Source organism: Ochotona curzoniae, unplaced genomic scaffold (assembly GCF_017591425.1).
Source record: "Ochotona curzoniae isolate NIBS_2020 unplaced genomic scaffold, NIBS_Ocur_1.0 contig_3520, whole genome shotgun sequence".
NCBI classification, from domain to species: Eukaryota; Metazoa; Chordata; class Mammalia; order Lagomorpha; family Ochotonidae; genus Ochotona; species Ochotona curzoniae.
The window spans coordinates 4,774,637-4,801,833 of record NW_024465894.1 but is presented as its reverse complement, the minus strand read 5'-3'; the positions used below and the strand labels follow the sequence as shown (position 1 = coordinate 4,801,833).

Here is a 27,197-nt window from a genome sequence, read left to right as displayed (position 1 = left end):
ATATCTCTTCCTATGTGACACATCACTTGCGTGTCTGTGTGTTTTTCTGTAACCTGTCTTTTCCGTTCAGCCTGTGTTGAGGTCCAAACATGTTATGATTCATTCCTTTTCAGCTATACAGTATTTCATTATCTACGAAGATAACCGACTGATCCACTACACAAACACTGATGAAAATTTGAGTTCTGTTGGTCTGTCCTTACAAAGTGGCTGTCCAGTTTACATCACCGCGAGGGCTGTAACAGAGTTCCCATACGACACATGTTCATCAGTGAAGGGTTGTAGAAACTGCTTAACTTCTGTCAGCACAGTGGGAGTATAATAATGTCTCTGTGTGGTTTTACTTCCTCTTTTAATGAGCATGTTTTCTATGTCTACTAACCAACAGCATTTCCGATTTTGTGAAGTGTACGTTAAAAGTCTTTCATCTAGGGCCCAGTGTGGTAGCCTAGCGGCTAAAGTCCTCATCTTGCACGTACCAGGATCCCACATAGGTGCCGGTTCTAATCCTGGCAGCTTGCTTTCCATTCAGCTCTCTGCTTGTGGCCTGGGAAAGCAGCTGAGGATGGCCAAAGCCTGGGGACTCTGTACCTGCGTGGGAGACCCCGAAGAGGCTTCTGGCTCCTGGCTTCGGATGGCTCAGCTCCAGCCATTGTGGCCACTTGAAGAGTGAATCAATAGATGGAAAATCTTCCTCTCTGTCTCTCCTCTTTGTATATATCTGACTTCCCAATAAAAATAAATAAATATATGAATCTTCTAAAAAAAAGTCTTTCCTCTGTCATCTTAGTAAACTATCTGCCTTGCTCTGATGGATTGAAAGCTGTGTATAAATTCTGGACGTTATTTGAAAATCCTATTGCTGTGGTCTTGGCCATGGGCTTCCTGAGGGTGTGACCATCTCTTACCTGTATTCTCAGGTCCAGGTGGAGCAGTACTCTGCGTGAAGGAACCGACACCTAGACCTAGCCACTCCAGCATCATGGAATGCCTACTGGGCTGGTAGTAGGTCCATTCGTTATCCTGAGGAAGCCAGAATTACCAGTGATGAGGATTGACTAACAACAGGTGCTAAGGCAAGGTCTTCTCAAACACTTCAGTCATCCCCTTCTAACCCAGAGGCTCTGGAGCTGGTGTTTAGCCTAACGGTTACAATATTGCTGAAGACAACCTGCATCCCACATCAGAGCGCCTGGGCTTGAGTCCTGCCAGACTCTGGGCTAGGGCAGCAGAACCCTGAGGGGGCTGAGGCAGCTGCGTCCTCTCCGGGCTACGCCAGTCCTTGCTCCTTCGTCATGTCTCAGTGTTGGACGGCTTCCCTCACTCACGCACCTACTGACCCCTTGGAGGAGTCTATCTTGCCTCGTCCCTGGGCTCCTGTCACTCACAGTCTCCGTTACTTCTCACAGCAGCGTTTGCAGCAGCCCGATTATCCCTGTGTGGTCGCTGCGGATCACGAACTCCACACCGTCAGGCTACAAGCCCCAGGGCTGACAACTGCCACACACTACATGCGCAAGACCACCTCAGTTATGATCTTATTTATTTCATTAAAAAAAAAACCACGTTTAGCATACTTATTAAAGATAAAGGATTATAAATATCAGTTTGTTTATTCAAATGATAATCCTTTAAGTTGTTCTGGGGCCAGCATGGTACCTCAGTAGACTAAGCTTCCACCTGATCCTTCATCCTTTCAACCCTGGTCAGCCCTATAATTAGCATCAAATAAATAAAAATTAAAAACTTCTACCTATAGTAAGCAGCCCTTATGGGCACCACCAGATCGTGTCCTGGCTGCTCCACTTCCACTCCAGTACCCCATTTATCGCCTGGGAAAGTATGGATGATGATCAAAAGCCTCAGGCCCCTATGGGAGACCCAGAAGAAGCTCTTGGCTCCTGGCTTCAGAGCAGCTCAGCTCCAGCAGTTGTGGCCATTTGGGGAATGAACCAGCAGTTGAAGAATCTCTCCTGTCTGTAAATCTGCCTTTAAATTAAAATAAATCTTTAAAAAAAATTAATTTGATCTGTAAGAAGTCAGCAATTTTGCAGGTAAAAATGTACAAAAAATGTACAAATATTGACAGCTTCATATGGCTTGCCTTAATGCTATCATTACTCTCACTTTCTAAGAAATAGGCACAGACAGATTAAGGAATTTGCCACGGGCAAAGCCGGGATTCAAACCCAGCAAGCTGGCTGCGCAGCCTCATTCCTGCCAAGCATTCTCAGCTGCCTCTCGCCCAGAAAGGCAGCACCCTACACAGTGGCTGCGCTCTGCTGCCTCCGCGGGAGGCTCCCCCAGGGGCTCTGGGCCCAGGCCTACCTGTCTCGGTCCATTCACGAGGCTTTCCCAGTGGTGGGGAGAGATGTACTTCTCCAGGTGCTGCTCCCGCAACACCCCGCGCATGGTGCACTCCAAGGTCTTCGCTCCCTTGTGCAGTTCCTGCTCCGACTCCTTCATCTGCGTCACGATCTGCCAAGAGCACAGGGGAGGAAATGAGGGGGAGTGGCAGTCTCCAAGTCAGTGCTTGCCTCTAGGGAAAACAAAGCCAAGACAGGAAGAGCAAGAAGGGAGAAGGAAGCCAACTTCCCCAGGCACTACGGGGGTCTGAAAACAAAGAATGGGTAACCAAAATGTCTCAGAGATTCTTACCAACCAATAAGGAAAGGAAATAAATAGTAAGAGAGCAGCAGGCCAAGGCTTCTGGGGCAGAGCCATCCAAGCCGCCTGGCAGCAGTTCTCCTCTCTACTAGTAAGAACTCAGGATTTCTGGCTCAACACCTTACTGCCCAGCAGAACGACAGGCAATGGGCTAGGAACAGAAGTGATGTGGGTGGCAGGGCAGAAGTGGCCTTGGCGTCCTGACAGGAATTAGGGGGGGACAGTGCACCCTTCATACAGCTTCCATCCTCAATCACGAGGGCAATGGTCACACTGCACAAAGGGAACACAGGTCTGCCAGAGCTCCGAGAAGCTTCCGCTCTGGCCCTGGGCGTCCAGGCAGAGCCACCGCTGCCGGGTCCACACTCACACTCATGTAGGCCCTGCGCAGGTGCATGGGCAGGTTGCGGCGGAACTCGCGCTTGTTCCTCAACTCCCGCAGGGTGAACTGCTTCAGGACCTCGCTGTTGCTCCTTCCACCCACTCGCACGATGCTCGTTTCCTGACATCTGTAGATGCCTGTGGAGTAGAGCAGAGTGGTTTTTTTTTGGGGGGGGGGGCGGGTACACAAATGTTTACTTCTCAAGTAAACATCCCCTTTGAACTTAGGAATGAAGTCTAAATCTTCATAAAGATACATTAAAAATGAAATCCCTCTAGTGCAGGTGAAGAAGAGCTGTGCAGGTTGAGAGGAGCAGTCTGCCTTCTCAGGGGAGAGCTATGGGTGTTGGGATCTTACCTCAGTTGGACCCTTGGGAAACCAACTTGCCCTCACAGCAAGTTCAACCCATTAATGAGCAAGCTCACAGGGAAAATACCCCCATTGCTGTATAACCTGCTGCAAGTTACTTGAGTTTTAATTTCCTTGCAATCTGGAGACAGTAGTACCTTCATCATGGGCTACTGGTGTAGAAATGAGAGTATGTAGTTCCTGGCTGGGGGCTGGCATGAAGCAAGCTCTTGGTGAACGTTTCCTGCCCTTCCCTATAGTGTCCTGACGGCTTTTAAGTCCCAGGCGTGTGCCTGGTCCTGAAGATACCGTAATCAGAACAGACTCAGTTCCCAAGTTGTTCTCTCATCTTATGCTCGAGCAGAGAAGATACTTCTAGTACTGGAAAGTGTGAGTACTCGGTACCCAATGTCATAAGTGAATAGCAGGTACCTTACTTTATCTGGGTAAGGATCTATTCCTGAAGACCCAATATTTAAACCTAGACTCTAACAACAAAGATTCACCTAGGTGAAGGGAATGGGAAGTACGGAAAATAATATTCTTAGCAAAATGAAAGATATTCATATTTGTTAATGCTACTACTGCTTTTTTGAGTGTCTGAGAGGTGCAAGAATCTGTGACTACAGTAAAGAAACACAGCCAAACTTCACAGCGCTTACAGTCTAGGGTCAGGCCAAAAGGCGACTTGACTTGGTGATGTCTGGGGGTAACGGGGAAAGTTTACCTGAAGAAGCAAGACCTAAGATCAGACCTGAAGAATGTGTCAAAGCCAGCCAGATGGGCTGGAAACAAGATGAAGAGTTGACGGGAAGAAGCACATCTCAGGTAAGGGGACCCGGATGGGACAAAGAAGCTGGAGAAACCCGAGGAGAGTGGCAGGAGCCGAGCTTCAGAGCCAGGCTGTGGCACGTCACCTGGGGCCTCATGGGTTCTCGGACTGTGGATTTTGCTCAAAGAGCAATGGAACACGCTGTTGAAGGTGCTGACAGCTCAACCATAAATGTCTTGGTACAGAACATTACCTTCCAGAAACTGGTCCAAAGCATGATTAGTATAACAAACAACCAAGATGGGGAACTTCTGGTGGTTGATCTGCCAAACATTCTCATTGGTTAGAAGGGCCTGGATAATTTTTAGACCCACATAGGTTTTTCCTAGAAAACAAGGAAAAAGGAGTTTAAAATTTTAGACAGTTCCTAAATGCAGTAATCACTGAAAGCAAAACTTTTTTTTCCTTTCTTTTTAACTGAACTCCCCCTGCAGTGTTGGCATCCCAAAAGGAAGGTTCCACACCTGGCTGCTCTGCCTCAGAATCATCCTCCTGCTCATATTTCTGCAAAAGCAGCGATGGTCCCAGTGCTTGGGCCCTGCATCCACGTGAGAGACCTGGAAAAAACTCCTGGTTTTGGCCTGGCCTAGATCTAGTCATTGCAGCCATTTGGGGAGTAAATAGCAGATATGAGACATGCCTCCAATTCTGTGATTCAGAAAAACAAAAACCACTCCAGCTGCCCTGGTCCTCTTCAGCAGCCTGCTTCCATCTCCATGTGCCTTCCCCAGAGACTGTCTTCCTCAGCCTTTACAAGTATGAATGCCCATTTCGAGTCCCCCCTGTTCCTCTGAGAATACAGATAGTGCTTGCACACAAACAGCCGTTCCAATTGTTCTACATTTTGCTTTTTCAGAGGTAGATGCTGTGGCCATCTGGGAACGAATGAACAGACACATGATCAATCATCCCTGTGTCTCTTCTATGTAACTCTTTCAAAATAAATACATAAATCTTTAAACAAATCAATAAGACAGCCAATTCAAGTGGAAGATGAGCAAAGACTCGGAAGAGGCAATAAACAGGAGCAGAAGCATGAGATGTTAATAAAGAAAAGGTACTCCATCTCATTTTGAAGTGAAGAACTATGAAGCACTGTGATATACAATGCCGAGAACAATCTTCTCCAACTACCAGTGTGCAGGTTCTTCATCTAGTTGGGATATAATTTGATCGCATGTGAAATGACTGACTGACAAACAAGACTAATCACTGAACCACCGTTTCCAACAATTAATCTTTCCGTGAGGAAGTAGACAGGTTATGATCTCTTCACATATTGGAAATATTATGCAATCACAAATAAAATACTTTTCATATATTCACATGAAAGAATCTCGAAGATAATATTAATTTTTTTCTTTTTTTTTATTTTAATAATCTTAGTTGATTAGGGTACAAAGGGTCAAGGGCTACAGGGTCAAAGTGGGTAATACCATTGTTTCCATGCTAATATTATCATTTTTCCCTGTATCTGGGGTTAGGGGAGTAACAAAGGGAAAAGCTCACTTTCCAGCTGCCAACAGCAGTAGGGGACTGGCCAGGCCACAGTCAGAGACAGGAATTCTATTTTTTTTTTAAGATTTATTTATTTTTATTGGAAAGGCAGATATATACAGAGAGGAAGAGAGACAGAGGGAAAGATCTTCCCTCCGATGATTCACTCCCCAAGTGACCGCAATGGCTGGTGTTGCGCAGATCCAAAGCCAGGAGCCCAAATCCTCCTCTGGGTCTCCCACATGGGTGCAGGATCCCAAAGTTTGGGCTGTCCTTGACTGCTTTCCCAGGCCACAAGCAGGGAGCTGGATGGAAAGTGGCCCGGGATTAGAACTGGTGCCCACATGGGATTCAGGAATGTGCCGCTAGGCCACGGTGCCGGGCCGGAGACAGGAATTCTAAATGGGTTTGTCACAGCAGTGGTGGAACCCTCGTCCTTGAACCAGCATCCACTGCCTCCAGGCTCGTTATTAGGAAGCTAGATTGGAAGAGGCAGGACTTGACCCAGCATTGCAAGCTAGCAGCCTAACTGGTCTACCCCACCAAGATAAACAGCAAAACAAGTCCACAACAGTGTTTATAGTATAGTAGATTTAAAGGAAATTGAGGAAAATAAACACAGGTATTCCCAGCATACAGGGGGTCTTCAGTAGGTCCACGGAAATGGCCCTTATGAAAAAGACCACGTGGATTTCAAAAGTTTGTTTTTAAAAGTTTAAAAAATACATATGTTTTTCATCTGAAAGGCAGAGAAAAAGAGTCAGATCTTATATCTATGGCTCACTCCTCGAATGCCCACAATACAGCTAGGGCTGGACCTGGATAAAGCCAGGAACCCACAACTTCATCCAGGCTTTCCACACAGATGGTAGGGACTCAAGTGCTTGAACATCAGCCGCCTTGCAGAGCGAGCATTAGCAGCGAGCTACAAACAGAAGTGGTGCTGAGACCCCAATTAAGACATTTGCGACGCGGGTCGCAGGTTTTCTCAAGTGGCAGGTGTCAACATAACTGCTGCACCACATGTCTGCTACTCCAAGTATTTTGCATCAAAATACACTGGTCTTCCAATTCCACTTTCCTTGAGCTTCCTGAGTACCCCACATCTCTGGAAGGACACAGGACAACAATGACACTGCTTTAGGGAAGGGAATTAACTGGGATAATGTGAGGAAGAAGAGAGAATTTGGAAAAAATATTTGCTAAAACCTAGTATTAAAATTAGTACTAGGCCCCCAACTGTAACCTCTCAAATGAGCAAAAACTAAGATGCATTAAGGCATAGAGTGCTGAAAGGCTGTAAGGCCACGGGAACAGACATGTCCTCCTGGCAGGGGTACCAACCGACACATACAAAGCCACAGACATAGAGGCATATGGACACTTACTCTAGCACTCTGTGTAACACAGTGTTACATTAACACTTGAGTAAAGTGTTCATGTAAAGTAAAAACAATGTCCAGTTCTAACTATGACTGTAATGGAAAGACTATGAACATGTCTTTACATTGGTACATGTATAAACATGTGTAACATGTTGGATTCAAAGACCTTTACACCAAAGCAACAGCATGATCCCATCTTTGTTATTAAGTAACAGCATGTGTGCAAAGGTGCACACGTACATGTGCAAACAGATACATCCGTGTTACCCATGAAGGGCCGCTCCAAAGGAACACAGCCCAGTGCTAACAGTGGCTGTCATCCTGGCAAAGGGGAAGTGAAGCCACTGTCTGTGATGCTGTGCTGGTATCCTACAAGCACCCGGTTGTGTCCCAGATGGTCCACTTCTGATCCAGTTCCCTGCTGATGTGTCTGGGAAAGCAGCGGAAGCTCACCCAAACGCTTGGCCCCTGCCACCCATATGGGAGATGCAGATAAGTTCCCAGATCCTGTCTTCCATCAGTCTAGCTCCTGCCACTACAGCAATTTGGGGAGTAAAGCAGTGGATAAAAGATCGGACTCTTCCTCCCTGTGTAACTCTTTAAAATAAGCAAGTCTTAAAAAATAAAAATCAGGCTTGAAATCTGGTCTGAGAACACCTCAGACAAAGTCTCTTTGGAGATCTCCCCAAACAAAACACTAGACTCAGAACCCTAGCAAGACAAGACAGAAGACAGGTCAATCAACCATCTCAGCCATATGTTGGCAGTGAAATACAGGGCAAACGGAGACTCTATGATGGACTATGTCAATCAGTGGATTCTTCAAAGACCTCACTGTGCTTGGAGTGGCAAGATTGGCAGTGATTCATAACTGGGGAACTATCAAAACCACTTGAGCAAGTATCTCAGAGCATGCCCTACATGCGGGACCTGGGGAGGGTGAGAAATTGGGTGGGCCTTCTTGCTGGGGTCCGCGCAGTGGGTGTGGATGACACGAGGGTGTGATGAGAACAGCTCCCCTGTGCGGCAAGGCCCGGGGGAGTTTCCAGCTGTGTGGCAAGGCCCGGCGGAAGTCTCTCCGACCACCTTGATACTGTTTTACCCCCTGGCTGCATGGACACTCAAGCACCCCACTAAGAATTTTGCAATCTATTGAGGCAGTGTTTGCCCCTGTGGGATGGCTTTTATCACCAACGTGAGCTTGAGAGTTAGTGTCACTGATAATATCTTGGTGAGTGGGCCTTTGACAATTTACACACAGGAGCACAATTAAACCCATGCCATTTCTGGACACCTTATTGTGTACCTACCCATTGCCCTGAAATCGGGCCCAGACATATAGCACACCTTCTGGGAAGGGGCTTGAAAATATCCTAAATATTAATACAAGTGATGGGAGTGAGAGCTGAAACTGCTATGGCAATAAATATAGTTATTGTTATCTCAAAGGCTAGCCTGTCTTTGCAATTTTTTTGGAATATAGAAAATGTAACTGTTTTAGCCGCTTTTATAATTTTTAGCTAGAGGATTAAGGATGCTTTTATTAAAGAAAAATGCTTTTGATTATTGTCTTATTGTTTATGGGGTTGTAGGGGTCTATAGTTGTAGGGAGATTTAACATTTGAAGTTTCTATTTTAGATTTTAGGTTTTTTCCCTTATAACCTATTTTCCCATTAAATGATGGGTAAATTGTAGAAGTAAAAATGTGGTGGGAAAGTACTACTGATTAGCAGATAATCGCATGTGCCTTGGCCTTGGAGTCCTGGCTGTTGCTCCATGGCTACTGTTGAAGGATAAACAATAGCTTGCTTTGAAGAATATGAATACAGTATTTTGCAAAATTATCTTTAGGAGCACCTGCTTAGCCTTGAAGTACAGACAGAGTGACCAAATGTCTGTACATGCCCCCTTAATTTTGAAAAGAAAAAAAAATAGAATAGTTGCTTGTGTAGAAGCTTGAGAAGGGTTTTGAGTAAATAAAAAGGACAGTTTTTTCCTGAACGGTTGGAAGAATGCACCAAATGCCTGTGTCTGTGTCTTTCTTTATCGCCGACTCCACGCACCCTTCCCGAGCTCCGAACTCGGCTGGAGCTGGACTCCGGCAAGTGGCGCCCAACGTGAGGGCTCGACGAAGGTAAGTCTTTTATCTTTTTTTTGCGGCGTGGATAGGACTTCACCCAGGGTGCTGCAGGCCCCCTGACAGAAGGTCAGGTTAGGAGGGGTGAATAGTCAGAACATTTCTTGAGAAGTTTTGTACCCTCTGTTGCTATAGAGTAAAAATGGGACAGAGTGCATCAAGTGACAGAAGCTTGTACGCTGATATTATTAAGCATACTTTACAAAAGAGAGGCATTAAAGTTAGTAAAAAAGAGCTTTCAGGATTTTTGCAGTTCATACGGACAATTAGTCCTTGGTTCCCAGAGGAAGGAACTTTAGATTTACAGACATGGGATCAGGTAGGGAATGATATAAAGAGGTGGTATCAGAGCCATGGGGGGGCTGACATGCCTTCCTCAGCCTATGCTATTTGGGCGGTATTGAGACAAACACTAGATACGGGGACAGATGCTTATGCCCCATCCTCCCCGACTGCTCCGCCTCGGGAACATACTCCCTTGATTAATCGTAAAAAGGGAGGTTCAGGCTCGACTTATGGCTCTATGGAAAGTGTCTGTCCCGAAGATAAGGTAAACAATTCTAACAATGACCAGGAAGCCTTAGCAGATGAAGAAGATCTTTCAAAACCAGAAACACTTAGATCAGAAGTTAAGGATTGCAAAGAAGGGCAGACAGTTGTGTTGCGTGATAGATGGTCGCTTGCTGTTGATGATAAGCCTCCAAGATATTCGGCTAAGCTTTGTGAGCCCTTTCCAGCTAGACCAGATCCAGCAAAGATTGGCTTTAGAGGAGCAATGCAGCAGGCACATAAGGAAGGTGATTTTTTCTGTTTTCCTGTTGTTTATGAATGGAATGAACCTGAATGGGAACCGTTGCCTTATAAGCTTATTAAAGAACTAAAGCATGCCGTCTCTGACTACGGGCCAAACTCCCCGTACACTATGACAATGGTGGAGGGACTAGCAGCTAAGTGGATGACTCCATATGATTGGTTTCAGGTTGCTAAGGCTTGCCTCACAGGAGGAAGCTTCCTTTTGTGGAAGATGGAATATGAGGAACTAGCTAAAGCAGAAGTAAAGTCTCATGGATCTGTGAGGCGTGGCAAGTCTCTTACCTTAGACATGCTTTTAGGACAGGGCACTCATCTTGGCGTTTCAGAACAACTTACTCTGCCTAAGGAGACATTACAGCTTATCTCCTCCCTGGCACTAGGAGCATGGAAACGCCTGCCATCTGCAGATCAGAAGTCCTCGGGTTTTGTAAATGTTAAGCAGAAGCCTGAGGAGCCTTTTGAAGATTTTGTAGCTCGACTCACAGAAGCAGTGAGTCGGACAGTAATTAACAATACAGCTACAGATCTCATAGTTAAACAGCTAGCTTTTGAGAATGCTACTCCAACTTGCCAGACCTTAATTCAGCCAGTGAGAAGGACAGGAGATTTGTCAGACTATGTTAGAGCTTGTACTGAAGTCACTCCATCTTATATGCAAGGGTTAACTATTGCTGCAGTTCTTCAAGGTCAAACTGCTACTCAGATTTTAAAGAACATTAGAGGCAATCAAAAAAATAAAAAAGGAAAGAATTGCTATTCTTGTGGTGGAGTAGGGCATTTCAGCCACAACTGTCCTGCCAGAAACTCATCCCAAAATTTCAAACAGGAAAAAACTTATGTGGACACTCCTAAACCCAATTTAAATATTCCTCACACTGTCTGTCCACGGTGTGAGAAGGGATTTCATTGGCAAAAAGCTTGTAAGTCTAAATTCCACAAGAATGGAACACTTCTATTGCCTCTAAGTCGTCCTAAATTGAGTAATCAGCCTGTACAGGGTCAGATTCAGGGAAATGGGAGGCAGCCACAGTCCCAGGTCCACAAAACTATGAAGACATGTATGAATATCGGTGCTAAAGTGTACAAAACTAAATTGATGGCTGCTACTTTAAGCACAGAGTTAAAGCAAAATAGACGTAAATGTTATAATTGTGGCAAATTGGGACATATGTGGAAAGACTGTAAGAAAGAAAATACCCAAAATTTTGGTAAACAAGCTATGGGTTATCTAAAGGCCTGCCGCAACATCAAGACTTTGAAACATCCTGCCCACCTAGCAGGACTTAAAACCCCTGCTGTCCAAAAGCAAATGAATGCTAAATGTTTTAATTGTGATAAACTCAAATACCTTCAGAAGCAATGCCAAGCACCTCTTTTAGCTAAAAAATATGGCAGTAATACCGCTAAGGATCACTGCCTTAATATGTGTCCTAAATGTCATAGAAGTTTACACTGGGCAAAAGCATGTAAATGTAAATATAAATCTAAAATTGATTGTGATGGCCAGCACCCGTGGTCAGGAAACTCCAGGCGGGGCAGGTTCTGGGCTCTGAACAATCAGAGGTTTACAAAGCACCAATATCCAATCCAAGCTGTGCCTATAGAAGAGTAACAGACTTAAAACCTGATACTGATAGAGGAAATGCTAATTAAAGGTTGGTATCTTCCTTGGCAATTAATTATACTACCTACTGTTCATACCTCAATTGGATGCTTATGGCACCAAGGGCCTACAGAGTGGCTACATCCTCCTTCCATGAATAAAAAAGCTATTACTCCTTATTGTGCTTTGGTCTCCACCTTAATTATCAAGAGATATCATAGACATAAGAAGCCTTTTGATAAAGATGTAAATAAAATAATTATTTCTTATAGCTCTAAACAGCTTACTTATTTAATATCTAAGGATGAGATAAGACAAATAGCACTATTTATCCTTGTGGGTATAGGAGATGAAACTAAACTGGGCCCACAGAAAAATACTTAACCTCTTGTACTTCATAAACAATATTTGTACAAAATTAACATCTTTTTTTAACTCTATTAAATTTTTATGTTGAATATTTGAACTTTATGAACATAACTCTTAAGGTATTATTTGAGGCACTGCTTTAAAAGAGTAACATTTACCCCAAATATGAACTGGTATAAAGATAACATCACTGTTAAATTTTTTCCAGGTATGAAACACACCCATGTACTTTTATCTGCTAGTCTTATATTTAGATAAAGAATAAATGCAAGTATACCAATGTGTTCTTGATGAAAAAGGGTATAGAGGAAAGTTCTTGAATAAAAGAAAAAAGGCATGCTTGTAAAATATTCCTTCCTATAGGAGAATGGCTATGTTAGACTGTAGTGCTGAAGAGGACAAAATATTTACAGGATAAAGTTTGCTGAAGAAGGGATGGGAAAGTTATGGAAGCTGTGAAAGATATAATGTAAAAGTTATGGAAGCTGTGAAATAATAATCCTTTATTATTTATATGGAATATAATTAATCATATCCTTTATACACTGTTTGCAGTATTTTCTAAAATATTCATCCTTGATACATGGAATTAAAATCTGTCTATCATAGCAACAAAGTTTTAAAAATCACATGTTATTATAACATCTTCTCTTAAATGTCTTTATCTACCTAATGATTATATTTTTCTAGTTAGCGCCAACGAACTCCAGACTTGAATTTACTGAAGTGTCTCAGAATATGATAAGATTCTATATCGAGGTATCAAGGTGATATTTGGGTTTTCTGCCTTACAGTATGTTCACATTACTTAAGTTTGATAAAAGTTATGTATTTATTTTACAGGTATTTAAATAATCACTTAATGCCAATAATTAAATCTAATCCATATTGTGTTATATAAAGATATTCTATTTCAATTAAATATTATAAGTCCTGGCATCCTTGATAGGTATCTAAATAATTCAGAAATTTCATTTCGTAGATACAATAACTGAATGGGCTTTTGGAATAAAGATACTGTCAGATGCCAAGTAGAGCAAAGCTAGCTATATCAAAATACTACTACAGAAAAAAAAAATTTTTACAGAATTTTAATTCAAATTTCTGTATTTCCAAAAGTCTAAGACAATAATGCTTGACACTAATGTAGTGCAGGCCAAAAAGCCAGAAAAATATAAATGTTTATAGTTCTATAAATATGTCCAGGCTGTTAACTGTGTATCTCTTTAACTAATTTATATTACTATTATAATTGAATCGGGGTCTTCAGTATGACCAATTTTTTTCTTACAGGGTCTTTATTTGGATTGAATTATCATTGTTTACTTTTCATTTACTAAATTTTAATAGGTACTGCTTATCACCAAGCTTGGTTTATAATGATTCCTTAATAAATCTTAAATTCATCTAATATGATCTTTCGTGCACGTTGTAACATTTTGGAGGCCTCAGTCAGAGGGTAGTAGCCATCCTGGGTTCTAGAGCCTGACTCAGTAGTCTGGGGAGGCCACCGTGATGATTTACACGGCCCCAGCTGCCAGTCCTGGCTTCCTGGCTCGCAGGATTTGCACTGACCTCTGCCTATATACAGGTACCTCATCATTCAAATTTGCTTGTTTTGAGTACTCATCTGGGACTCAAGAGGCTGGGTGCAACACAATCTCTTGAGTCAGGGTCCATACAAGACATCATTATGGACCATTAGCTTTTAAAATTGAGTGAATGTGGTGGCCACCTATGTCTGTGTTGATGTATGTCTTTTATTACGATTATTTGAAATTTTACTTTTACAGTCATCTAAAGTGTATTTTAAGAAAAAAAAAGAGGTGTGTGTGTGTTTTACTGCTTGGTTTCAATGTTCCTTGAGTTCAAATGAGAAATAGACACATAATAGATCTTAGTTTTATGCCATTTTTTTCCAATTAGAATTATTATAGAAATTTTTATTTTAATTGTTATCATACTGTCTGTTTTTACTGATTAGGAATTGCTATACTTTTAATTGATTTTTGGAGTTTGTTGTTACAGAAATATTATTTGAAAGAACAGATGTCTGTGACTGAAATATTCCCTAGTCATCTTGGCAAAATCTTTATCATAATCCACCTTGTATTCTCCATCTATATATGTGAACCATCTGAAAGACCATGGTAAACTTATGTTACTACAAACAACAGAAGAGAGTTTTGCTAGCCTCAGTGCTACCCTTGCTGAGGCCAAACAGACACTTCCACCTGGAAATGTTTTAAGAGCCAAGTCTGTGCAGAGGATCAACACCTGCCATGAGGACACATCACAAATACATCTACTGATCTACCCTCTACCACTGAAGACATTCCTGCACAGGACTCAAGCTACCTTCCAAAAGGACTTCTGATAAATAACTTATCTTTCCCTTACACAGGGATCCTGAGATTCCCTCTCCTTTTCCCAGAATGACTCTGTGAATATTGCAATTTGTATTGTGTATTGTTACTAATTGTCTTAATTTTTTCCTGATGCTTGATATTTTTGTCATCTTAAAAAGACCCTCATATATATGGTTACCTGTAAATTTGGCTGAGTTGTGGTATGATGATGCTGCTCTTTATACTTTAGAATCAGTTTCTACAGCTTTATCAGATCCTAAATGTTTTGTGATTTCCTTATTTTTAAGTCTCACTTCCTTTATTACCCTTATTGAATCTGTTGCAGCTTCAGTGACTGCCCTGACAGAGCAAGTTCATACAGCCCATCATGTTAATACCCTTTCTCGTAATATTAGTCTTGCTTTGTTTACCTAGGAAGGTATTGATAAAAATTTAGAGACTAGACTAATTATTAGAAGAGGCAATAATTTATATTAGCAATGAAATTCTATATTTAAAAATTAGATTAGGTGCCACTTGTCATAGTAATTAAAAATGGATCTGTGTTACTCCGCTGCCTTACACTTACTCAAATGTCTCCTGGATTGATGTTAAAGCTCATCTCCATAGTGTATGGAATAGTACATCTAATATTTTTAGCATCCAAGAATTATATGCCCAAAATTCTACTACCTCTCACTCTCACCTTCAGGCCATTTCCACGGGAGGTGTTGCTAATCAATTTTTACAATCTCTTTCATCTTTTATTTCTAAGAAGAACTTTTCTTCTTTCTTTATTAATTTGGGAATCACGCTAATTGTTCTCCTTTCTGTGTTGTTTCTTGGCCCAGTCATCTTCTAACATTTGAGCTCCATGATTTAAGCCACTCACAGAGCACTGCACATCCTCCAACTTAATAATAAAAAAGGGGGAGATGCTGGGGTCCGCGCAGTGGGTGTGGATGACACGAGGGTGTGATGAGAACAGCTCCCCTGTGCGGCAAGGCCCGGGGGAGTTTCCAGCTGTGTGGCAAGGCCCGGCGGAAGTCTCTCCGACCACCTTGATACTGTTTTACCCCCTGGCTGCATGGACACTCAAGCACCCCACTAAGAATTTTGCAATCTATTGAGGCAGTGTTTGCCCCTGTGGGATGGCTTTTATCACCAACGTGAGCTTGAGAGTTAGTGTCACTGATAATATCTTGGTGAGTGGGCCTTTGACAATTTACACACAGGAGCACAATTAAACCCATGCCATTTCTGGACACCTTATTGTGTACCTACCCATTGCCCTGAAATCGGGCCCAGACATATAGCACACCTTCTGGGAAGGGGCTTGAAAATATCCTAAATATTAATACAAGTGATGGGAGTGAGAGCTGAAACTGCTATGGCAATAAATATAGTTATTGTTATCTCAAAGGCTAGCCTGTCTTTGCAATTTTTTTGGAATATAGAAAATGTAACTGTTTTAGCCGCTTTTATAATTTTTAGCTAGAGGATTAAGGATGCTTTTATTAAAGAAAAATGCTTTTGATTATTGTCTTATTGTTTATGGGGTTGTAGGGGTCTATAGTTGTAGGGAGATTTAACATTTGAAGTTTCTATTTTAGATTTTAGGTTTTTTCCCTTATAACCTATTTTCCCATTAAATGATGGGTAAATTGTAGAAGTAAAAATGTGGTGGGAAAGTACTACTGATTAGCAGATAATCGCATGTGCCTTGGCCTTGGAGTCCTGGCTGTTGCTCCATGGCTACTGTTGAAGGATAAACAATAGCTTGCTTTGAAGAATATGAATGCAGTATTTTGCAAAATTATCTTTAGGAGCACCTGCTTAGCCTTGAGTACAGACAGAGTGACCAAATGTCTGTACATGCCCCCTTAATTTTGAAAAGAAAAAAAAAATAGAATAGTTGCTTGTGTAGAAGCTTGAGAAGGGTTTTGAGAAAATAAAAAGGACAGTTTTTTCCTGAGCGGTTGGAAGAACGCACCAAATGCCTGTGTCTGTGTCTTTCTTTATCGCCGACTCCACGCACCCTTCCCGAGCTCCGAACTCGGCTGGAGCTGGACTCCGGCACCTTCTCCTTTTTTTTTTTTTAAGATTTATTTTATTTTTATTGGAAAGGCGGATATACAGAGAGGAGAGACAGAGAGAAAGATCTTCCATCCGATGACTCACTCCCCAAGTAAGCGCAATGGCCGATGCTATGCTGATCCCAAGCCAGGAGCCTCTTCGGGGTTTTCCATGCGGGGGCAGGGTCGCACAGCTTTGGGCCGACCTCGACTGCTTTCCCAGGCTACAGGCAGGGAGCTGGATGGGAAGCGGGGCTGCCGGGATTAGAACCAGTACCAATATAGGATCCCGGGCGTGCAAGGCGAGGACCTTAACCACTGCGCCATCGCGCCGGGCCCGGGCCTTCTCCTTTAATACCCCCCTTTAAACATGAAGAAAACAATATGGAAATAAGTCTTACCCACTTTCCTATAGCCCTTGAAGCTTTTTACCCTAATTAACTATGTAAAGATTGTCAAAAACATAATAAAAAAAATTAAAGGAAAAAAAATCAGGCTTGGTACATAGTGCTATTATATATTTGAAACTATTTAAATAAAAATAATATGTGGGCCAGGCATGGTAGCCTAGTGGCTAAAGTCCTTGCCTTGCATGCAGGATAAGGATCCCTTATGGGCGCCAGTTCTGATCCCAGTGGCCCCATTTCTCATCCAGCTCCATCTCTCTTCCAGCTCCCTGCTTGTGGCCTGGGAAGGCAGCAGAGGACAGCCCAAAACCCTGGGACCCTGCATCCATGTGGGAGAGCCGGAAGAGGCTCCAGGCTCCCGGCTTTAGATCGGTACAGCTTGGGCCGTTGCTGTCACTTGGGAAATGAATCAGTTGAAGAAAGATCTTCCTCTCTGTCTCTCCTTCTCTGTGTAGCTGCCTTTCTAATAAAATAAATAAATCTTTTTTAAAAAAAATGCAAAATTGAACAAATGAATACACTCTGTGGTGAAACAGGCATCATGAGCCTTCCCTAAGTTTGACTGATAGCAATCTTATTTAAATCAGACTTATTTATTTACTGTTTGAAAACAAGAGTTACTGATAGGGAAAGAGAAAAAGAGATATTTCATCTGTTGGTTCACTCTTGAAATGGCAGTAACGGCTAGGGCAAGGCCAGGCCACCGCCAGGAGCCTGGAACTAAGTCCCCCACGTGGGTGATGATGAGTCCAAGCACCCAAGTCATCCTTCAGTGCTTTCCCGGGTGCAATGGCAGCAAACCGGGCTGGAAGCAGAGCAGCAAGGACAGCAGCAGCACTCAGATGTGGGTGCTGGTCTTACAACGGGGAGTTGACCCTCTGTACCACTTTGCTGGTTCCGCTAGCGCCTTTGCACTCATTGTCCCCACTGGGAAACCACTGTGTAGCGACTTGGCGAGGGATGTTCTAGATGAGACATTCCACCTAGAATGCGGGATCAAGCCTCACTCAAAGGGCGGAGGTCCTGCGCTCGGAAACCTTGTGTCCTACCTGTTCCAGGAGGTCCCTGAATGATGGCCAGCTCCCTTGTCAGAGCAAACTGCAGGGCTTCCATCTGTGAGTCATCCAGCTTCAGGGCTTCCTTGGATGGCCACTGGCTCGGGTCCAAGACGTTTACTCTGGAATATCTCAAGCCCTCGACATGTCGCACAGGTGTACCAGGGGTGGATGGTTTCTCCATCAGGGAGGTGAGATCGTATCTACCCCCCATTAGCAGGTAGCGTGGCTCTCTGACATGTGAGTCGCACTCTACGATGTTCTTCTGGAAGGGGACATCTTCCTCCTGGACCTCCTGGAGGCCTTCCAGGACGTGCCTGTAGGCTTCAAAGTAAGCAGTTGTCTCCACCATGAGGAAAGAGTCCGAGGGCTGGACCTCGGCCAGCAGCTGCTGGCTCTGCTCATTGAAGCTGAGCTGGACCATTCCGGAGGATAGGTCCTCTATCTCCCGGTTGGCAACGGTGGCAAAAAGGAATGTCTCAAAGTTGTCCTTGGACATGCATACCAGTGACCCATAGAGCAGCCGCTTGGAATTCTGCCAGCGAACAAACCTGAGGGGCTTTGTATCAAAATGGACCCTGTAGACGATGCCTGAAGACGAACACATCGGGGTGATGATCCTGGTATCGAAGTAGATTCGGATGTCGTCAAACTTTCTCTTCCTCAGGCCCTGGTCTTCAAAGCTTTGGAGAAGCTCTAAAATGCCCTCCCGCAGGGGTCTGACAAAATCTTCTCGCAGGAGTCGGAAGTGGGTATCCAGATAGACAGCTGTGCTGTCATATTTTCCAGAAATGATGTTGGGGCGAAGGAAGGGCCTCTCATCCAAGTGCACCTCATTATAGGTGGGGTAGATGGGCATGGTCCGGTAGCTCTGCACATGGCCTTCTGCCTCCGGCTGCAGGACAGAGTAGGTGTCTACTCTCAGCGTGCCCTCTCGTCTCTTTTGCTGCAGGTGTTCCACGAAGGCCTGCACCTTTTCCAGGTTCTTCTCCATCTCCTCTTCTATATCCACACCAGACGCCCTCAGAGCATTGAGAGAAGCCGGCAGGAGGGACGTGAGCATGGATGTCTCCTGCACGGAGCTGGCAGGGAAGACGCTCACGAGCTCTTGAAGGAGGAAGACGATGTTGCTCAGGTGTTCTGGGTACTGGTTCCGAACATCGGCAGTAGGCTCAGTAATCATCCCGACTACGTAATTGGGCAGGCAAACTTTGAGGAACTTGGAGTTCTTTAACATGCCCAGCACGTGGAGGATACTCTGGCGGTCCATTTTGGAGCTGCAAGCCTTCCGGAGGACTTGGCAGATGAGTTCGAGGAAGTTGGGTTTCATGGAAGAGTAAGACAGAAGCTCTTTCAGCCCCGAACTCGTGGCAAGTGTGATGACTACCTCTGAGGGGTCTTTCTGAAGGAGACTTTCCAGGAACTTGTAGCCCAGCTTCTTCACCTGCTGTGGCTGTTCCGCAGGTTTCTGGTGCGGGGTCCGCCACTGCTGGACGTTTTCATTTAGCCATGGCAGTCTGCGGTTTCTACCCTCCTGGGGACCAGTCCTTCGCCTGGCCTCATGTTCTGGACCAGGTCTTTGGTCTTGGCCTTCATCACTGGTGTAGCCATCCTGGGTCCTCCGGTCCTGATGTGGGTTCCTGCCCATAGCTGCAAATCTCTCTTCCCGTGGTCTGTAAGCAATGGGAGGGTGGTTGGCTCTAGCGGTTCTTCCGGCATGGCTGGCGCCTCCTCTGCCAGCATGGGCTGGCAGGTTATTAGCCTGACTTCTGGCTCTAGGTGGTACTTCTCCATCCACAAGCCCTAAATAGCCTGGAAATAGAGAAAACGCACACAAATCAAGAGGAAGGAAACCCAACAGAATAAAAATGAAAATGCACTCGATTTCCAAAAGAATTAAGGAGTTCACTTTTTACTGAAAGGGGGAAAAATGCTTCTTATCAAAGACACAAATGATTAAATAAATTAATAGTATTCATAAATGAATGAATTCATTATTCACAAATAAATGAAAGATTATAGTTGCTGCACAGATGATGAAAACAGCGCCCCCCAAAAGGGAAGAGAAATCAAAATGTGTGTGTACCTAGAACAAACTAGAGAGTAAATGTGTGTCTTGTCACATTTAACGTTAGGAGTCGGATGTTAGGTCTCAGAGGAGGCAGACAGACAGACAGGCTCACTGCTTCAGCCTGCTGCTGACTCCAAACAACAGGCAGGTCAAGAGCTGCAGGGCCAGAGATCTTATACAAATCCTGGTGTGGTTACTTTCTCCCTGTACAAGTTCTATCGTATCTCCCAGTTTCTATGCTGTTGTGAAGATTAAATGTTTATAAAATGCTTGATATAGTATCTAACACATGAAAAACTCGGGGTCCAGCGTGGTAACCTAGTGACTAAAGTCTTTGCCTTGCATGCACTGGGGGGATCCCATTTAGGCGCCTGTTCATATCCCGGCTGCTCCACTTCTCTTCCAGCTCCTTGCTTGTGGCCTAGGAATGCAGTAGAGGACAGCCCAAAGCCCTGGGATCTTACACCTGCATGGGAGACCTGGAAGAAGCTCCTGGCTCCTGGATTTGGATCAGCTCTTGGCTCTGGCGGTTGCAGTCACTTGGGGAGTGAACTAGCAGAAAGAAGAGTTTTCTCTCTGTTTCTCCTTCTCTCTGTTAATCTGCCTTTCCAATACAAATAAATAAATCTTAAAAAAAAGAAAGAAAGAAAGAAAGAAAAGAAAGGAAGGAAGGAAGGAAGGAAGGAAGGAAGGAAGGAAGGAAGGAAAGAAGAAAGAAAGAAAGAAAGAAAGAAAGAGAAAGAAAGAAAGAAAGAAAGAAAGAAAGAAAGAAAGAAAGAAAGAAAGAAAGAAAGAAAGAAAAATTCAGTGTTAGTGATTGCTGGAAGCAGGGAATCCTATTCACCGTTAGAATCACTGGTTCTTTACAGTAAAAGTTCTTCACAGGCAAGCAGAATAGAACCAGGAAGGAAATGCCACCTGGACTTAGCCTAATGTCAGCAAACGCAGTTTGAGTAGGAAAGAGGAAGATATAGCCTTCTTTGCTACGTTTTGAGCTGTAGACTATAAAGGAAACTGAAAACCAAGTTTTTTTTTTGGGGGGGGGGAGGGAAACAAAACTGAAACTCAAATTTAGATTCAGGAAACTGAAAATCAAAACTAAGTTCTGTTTTCTGAAGCCTGAGCGCATCGGCCCAATACTTATTGATTGGGAAATCTTGCACAGGAAGCTGGACGCAGGGAACACACCCGGTTCAAAAGGCCAAACTTGGGATCTCTGATCTGATCTGCTATTTACTTCATAAGCAACCTTACCCAACATACCCAAAGCCCAATTCTTTCACTTTCCTTTCCTGTGAACAGATTCTGGAGCTAATACAACATAGCAGAGTAACACTGACAGTTGAAAAACAAAGTGAGACTGTATATAGTGACCCAATAACAATGTTCTGAAAGCTGTAAATGCTTATCATTTTTTAAATGATCATTTCCAGACATCAGATGCTAAATCCATTTATGTACATTTTTTCTGGTTTGTACTATGTAGAGAAAAATCTTGATTTGATCACATAAAGGGGTATCTGGCAAAATTTAAGTGTCATATAATTGAACTCTAAAATTTGAGTAATCATTATGCTCATGTTTACTTTTCAAATTCCCAAAATATCAAAGTTGTTCTTTTACTATTGTAATTTCATTCATTTTAGGGGAACAAAAAATTGCATAGTTTTCCCTTCTTTCAACAATCATGCAGCCCATTAAATAAATCTCATTGCTCTTCCTCATTTGTTTCACAACTGAAGCTCAGATAACATATTGCAAACTTGGGGGAAAGCAGGAATCCATTTGGTTGTTTTGCTTTAGAAAATTTCGGCCAAACTGACCAACTTCTTCATTGAACTAACTTTGCTTTGCTGACCAGGACTAGACCTGTGATATTCAATACTAAGCCACTGGCCACAGGTGGCTATTAAGCATGCAAAATGTGACAAGTCCAAATTAAGACATGTAAACCTCACATGGGATTTTGAAGACTTAGCACCAAAATATATCACTATAATTTTTTATAGTGGTAACATTTCAGAATGGGAACATTGGAGTCATGGGGAAATAAAAATATTATTAAAATTACTAAAGCATTATGATAATGAACTGCATTCGTTAGTTAGGATAAAATGATAGTATTTGGATATACTGGGTTAAGTAAGACACTAGATTAGACTTATTTAATCAATCTTAAATATGAAAAATAAAATTTCTTTTTTTTTTTTTCACTTTTCTAAATGATGCTACTAGCAAATTAAAAACCACGGTTCCAACTTACTTTTCGGTTGGAGCGTGCTGCCCTAGACAAGTTACTTCTATTTCTGACCTCTGCTCGCTGTTTTTGCTGAAGTGAACTGCAATCATTCATCAGCTTTCTCTGGCAAAGACCAGGGCTGTCTGATTTTCAGAGTAATTTGTATGGTAGCTAAGGAATAAGTTGTACTCTACTTGAGAGTACAGGTCATTTTAGGCGAGCCTGCTCATTCACAGGGAACCTGATTTCTTTCTTTGGCTTCCAAAACGTCTTTCTTATGCACTAAGAAACCATGCTCACCTCTTTGGTTGGTATGGGGATTCCTGGGCCTGGCCTCTGGGCGAGGCCTTCGGTTCTCCATGTCCGAGTTACTTGAATTCATCCAAGTTCCCGTCACATTCAGTTATCTGGGAAATGGCACAGGCCGAGTTAGCACTGCTCTGGAGACACACCACCAAACAGCACCAAACACCTTCTTGCCTCTACATTTTGATGACATAGTAACTAAGAGTGACTAGCAGATTCAAAGCACAGGCGCAAGTCCTCCCTGCCGTGAATGCCCAGATGCAACAGAAAATATGAAATTCACAATGTGGGTGACATCAAGTAATCAAATTCCCCCTTCCTTTTTTTTTTTAATAAAAGACTTATTTTATTACAAAGTCAGACATACAGAGAAGAGGAGAGCCAGAGAAGATCTTCCATCTGATGATTCGCCCAAATTCCCCCTTCTTTTTGCCCTTGCACTTTCTTCCGGGTAGGAGGAATAACAAAGTTCCACTGAAAGCTACTGTTGGCTTTAAGCTGTTAGCCCAGTTACCTAATCAGTTACTAGGTTTCGTTTTCCTCTCCCAGGGAGCAAAGAATGTTGCCAGGGCAGAAAGGAACACATTTTTTATCAAACCAACACCATGCACTTGCCACCTGCCATGGCATTTCTATCATACTGTACTCCAAGCCTGCAGTACCCTATGGCTTGCCCCTAATTAATGAGCAATGCTCATCAAATAATTAAGTCATCTGCTCTCCTGAATCTAGAGAAATAAATGACATGTTTGAGGAGCTCCGAGGCCTGGGGCATCCACAGGGTGCTGTTTCCTCAGGACCAGCTCACAACGGGCAGGGAAGGGCTGGAGGAGTCTTTTACCGGAACTTCTCAGTCCTAGGAACACATCATATGGGCCAGGAAACAGAAGGTGACTCAGGGCTCGCCCGGGGATGTTTGCCACTGAGTTTTAAAATATTCATGGTTGGAAACTGTGAATGGCTTTGCCATCACATGGGGGGTAGCCTTTCTCATCAGCATAAAAACATATTCCCCCGGCAGTATTTTTGGCAAGGCTCTTCCAGCACCACCTACAAGGGGGGCACATTTTGAGGGTTTTTTTTTTTTTTCATTTCTTCCCACCCTCCCCGTCGGGGACATTCCTTCTTGCTCTTGTTGACAACCATTAAAATAAGCTCCGAAAAAAATTCTGACATAAAACAGGAGAAATACCAGAAAAAAAGCAAAAGGGGACCAGAGAGGAACAGGCAATGCTATGAAAACAGAAGAAAGTGGGGTTTTTTCTCTCTCTCTCTCGTTTTGGTGAATTCAGGCAGAAAGAAGAAAATGGGGGACACGGTCACGCTGATGGGGGGGATGAGAATGGGGGTGACGGCGGAGGGAGGGGCGGGTTCTGGGGAAGGGGTAAGTCTCCAGGGTCCTGAGGGCTGTGGGACAACACAGGCGCCCCCGCACTCCCCACGGGGATCGAGAAGGGTCCAGAGAGAACCGGGGCCGGCTGGAGGTCGTGGCTTCTGGGAGGGAAGGCACCAGCCCCAGGCTGGAGTCGGGAATGGCAGGTGACCCCGGGGACAGCCGGGGAGGTGCGGGGGAGCCTGCCGAGCCACTGTGGGGAATCGGGGTGCTGAGGGAGCCCAGCACACGACCAGGGGAGGGGAGAGGTGTCAGAACCCAGAGGGACCCAGAATGGCGAGGCGGGGATGGTGCCTCTGGGAGCCAGGGAGGAGTGCGGAGGTGCGGATGTGAGGCAAGGGGTCGCTGAGGGGAAGCCGAGGGGTGATGGGGAGATAGAGAACAGGGGAAGACTCTAGAGGGAAGTGCTGGGGCTTCCGGACAGAGGCGGTGGCAGGGTAGCGCGAGCGCCGCAGGTCGGGGGCGCTCAGCAGCAGGTGCCGGGATGGGGTAGGGGCCACTCACCGGGCTCCGGCGCGTCCTTTCGCCGCCGCCGAAGGCTCGCGCTCCGGGATCAGGATGGTCCACGGCCCCGCCCGGCGCCGCGCACTTTCGGTTTCCCTTCCCCGCAGGCCCTGGGCGGGGCGAGGAGCTGGGCCGGAGTCCCTGAGAAGGAGGGGAAGGAGGCGATAGGAGGAGGGAGCCGGGGCCTGGCCCAGCCGGGCCTCCGCGGGGGTGTCGCCTCAGGTCCCCTCAGCTGTGGGGCCGGCGGGCTCGGGAGGGCGCGGCTGAGGGGAGAGCACTGCGGGGGACGGGCTAACTGTCACCCAGGCCGTCGTAGGCCACCGTCGGCCTCGGAAGAGGGGGAACCCGGCGAGCGGGTTCGTGTGCTGGAGGAGCGACATGGCGGCGAGGCCGGGGAGCTCGGGTGGCCCCCAGAGTACCAGGAAGAGGGCGGGGCTAGACGCCGCCCAGGCTACCGTTAGAGCGCTCCGAGCTGGGCGACCCGGAGACTACATTTCCCAGGGGTCCCCGCGCGGCGCTCGAGCCCGGTGCGCAGGCGCAACCCCCTTCTGGGCCTATATAAGGGCGGCCTGGCGCTCCTGACTTCCTTTCGCGCTGGTGTGTCTTGCAGTGTGGTTTCTCCGTTGTGCGGACAGGTGTTGCAGAATGGTGCCGGAATTTAAGAGTCCGAATTCGTGCGTGGTGAGTGGAAGCCCCGATAGTTTGTATTCTTTGTCTCTTGGGTCCTGGGAGTCCGAGTGAAGGCCCTGGGGAGTGGACTGGGTTAGCGGCTGGCGTACATGATGACTTGACTTTTTTCCCCATCAGATCGACCATGCTGAGAAGTCTTAGAATACTTGCCAGTTGGTTCTGATGCGCCAGCCACAGGCCGTCTCTCCCAGGCCCGCGTTCGGGTCCCGCGTTGGGAAGATGGCGGCAGATCCTTTCTTTGTTTCCCAGGTTGGCGCGGCCGGAGAGGACAGGAGGGCTGTCGGAGATGGCCGCCCGGCTGCCTTGAGATCCCCATGTGGACACCTTCCGTCTGCGGTCTCCTGATCTCCGGGTGAGCGCATGTCTTCCTGGCCCAGCCGCTGATGGTCCGGGGGCTTGGGGAAAGACTAGTGGTGGAGTTGGCTACTTCAGCAACTGAAGGTTAGGAGCTTTTATTTCGAAGAAACTGATCATTTACTTCAGAGGCAGTTAGGACGCCCGAACGCCGGCGCTAGGCCAGGCCAAAGCCATTGGCCACATAGGCTGTGTCCACGTGGCAGCCCGACCCAACTGCTGGGCCTCTTTCTTTCAAGACTTTATTGGAAGAGGACAAAGCATTTGCAGGTTCAGTCCCCAAATGGCAGCAGTGGCTGGAGCTGAGCCAATCCGAAACACGTGGAGGGTGAGCCAGCATACCGTCTCATTTCCTTGATTGGAAAGGCAGAGTGAGGGATCTTTTGATCTATTCTTAATGTTCCTAAGCTGTGCAACAGCAGGAAGGGTCTGGGAGAAAGCCTGGAATCTTGCTAGCCATCCCAAGCGTTTGCAGGAAGCAGAGCAGTTTGCTAATGACACGATGGCCGGTGTTGATCCAGGAGGCAGCCAGTGGCTCCCACGCGGGTTCAGGGACCCAAGCACTTCAGCCAATTTCCGTTTATTGTGAATGAGAGACGCCCTGTATTAGGTCATTCCCCAGATGGCTACTGTGGTTCGGAAGTGGTGGGAGTCGTCTTGGGCACCTGAGTTTAAAGTGGTTACAGCAGAGTGACCCTGGGCCTTTTGGGTGTTTTGCTTCAACTGTATCCCAGAACGGAGAAGGCATTCTAGGCCTTTGCTATTGCTATTAGTAATTAGTCACAGTTTGGGGACTGACGGGGTGGGGGCTCCCCGGCCCCCTGCTGGCATGTGTGATGACTGAATTTTTTCCCCGGCAGATCGACCATGTTGATCTAACTTCTCTAAGCCAGTTTCTGTCTGACCTGCCAGCTTCTGCAGCAGCTCCCACCCCCTCTGCTCCCTTGGCCATCTTGCTGACGGCAGCTCTTCTCTGCTTCAATCTCAGGTTTGGTCTTGGCAGAGAACATGGCTCTGAGTGGACCGAGGTGGATCCTGGGTCGGGTAAGTGGCTGCCCCCGGGGCGCTGTGCTTTCTGGGGGACCCCCCCCAGGCCTCTGCAGCTGATGACAGAGCTTTTTTCCCCATCAGATCGACCCTGTTGATCTACCTGAACTTTTAGCCAGTTTCGTCTGATGCATTGGCCTCTCGTTCACTTCCTGTTGGCTAGCTGGGTTTTCCTCCAGCCTTTTCATTGTTGGCTTCACCTGTTCCCTTCCTCTAGGTCAGACGTCCTGGACCATGGCGTGTTGGTTATCGGCCTGGTCCTCCCTGGAACAGCTGAAATGCCCGTTTCCAACCTGTTCCACTGCGAGAGAATCCTCGCCCACTGCAAAGGTATGAAGTGGCAAAATTGCAGCTGTCTTCCGGGGCAGGTGGCTTCTGGGTGCTGGTCCGGTCGGGAGAAGGTGAAGTTTTCACCTGGGAGAGCTCAGTGTTAGGTCAAGGTGAGGTTAAACAAGGTGCAGATGGATTGAGGTTTCATGCACCTAGAGTGGGTGGGTGGGTGCTCGAGGGGCTACCGCTTGGCCAGATGTCCCTCCCATGCTTGCTCTGGGTGATTCTGATTGTAACTGGTTGTTTGTAGGCTGTGTCTGAACCTGGAGCACAGGTGCCATAGGCATATCTGACCGGTCCACCAGGCTCCAGACCTCAAGACTGCCAGTGGAAAAACAGTCCCA

The 27,197-nt window shown here is 45.5% G+C and overlaps 1 protein-coding gene and 3 non-coding genes across 4 annotated transcripts in view; 3 read left to right on the top strand and 1 right to left on the bottom strand.

Moving 5' to 3' along the window:
- ZNFX1 (zinc finger NFX1-type containing 1) overlaps window positions 1–24,846 on the bottom strand; it is a 36,416-nt gene extending 11,570 nt beyond the window's left edge. The window contains exons 1-7 of the mRNA XM_040981335.1: window positions 24,433–24,846; window positions 22,530–22,636; window positions 17,914–19,731; window positions 4,423–4,554; window positions 3,038–3,186; window positions 2,329–2,478; window positions 909–1,023 (exon numbers count right to left, since the gene is read on the bottom strand). Coding sequence (XP_040837269.1) covers window positions 909–1,023; window positions 2,329–2,478; window positions 3,038–3,186; window positions 4,423–4,554; window positions 17,914–19,731; window positions 22,530–22,611 — 2,446 coding nt within the window. The 5' untranslated portion in view covers window positions 22,612–22,636; window positions 24,433–24,846. The remainder of the gene's footprint in view (window positions 1–908; window positions 1,024–2,328; window positions 2,479–3,037; window positions 3,187–4,422; window positions 4,555–17,913; window positions 19,732–22,529; window positions 22,637–24,432) is intronic.
- Window positions 24,847–25,201: 355 nt separating this feature from the next.
- Window positions 25,202–25,294, top strand: LOC121157506. The gene has a single exon (XR_005884035.1). It is a non-coding gene; the product is annotated as a small nucleolar SNORD12/SNORD106 (small nucleolar RNA).
- Window positions 25,295–26,299: 1,005 nt separating this feature from the next.
- On the top strand, window positions 26,300–26,389 carry LOC121157508. Its single transcript, XR_005884037.1, has one exon. It is a non-coding gene; the product is annotated as a small nucleolar SNORD12/SNORD106 (small nucleolar RNA).
- Window positions 26,390–26,569: 180 nt separating this feature from the next.
- LOC121157507 lies at window positions 26,570–26,661 on the top strand. The gene has a single exon (XR_005884036.1). It is a non-coding gene; the product is annotated as a small nucleolar SNORD12/SNORD106 (small nucleolar RNA).
- Window positions 26,662–27,197: the final 536 nt, after the last annotated feature.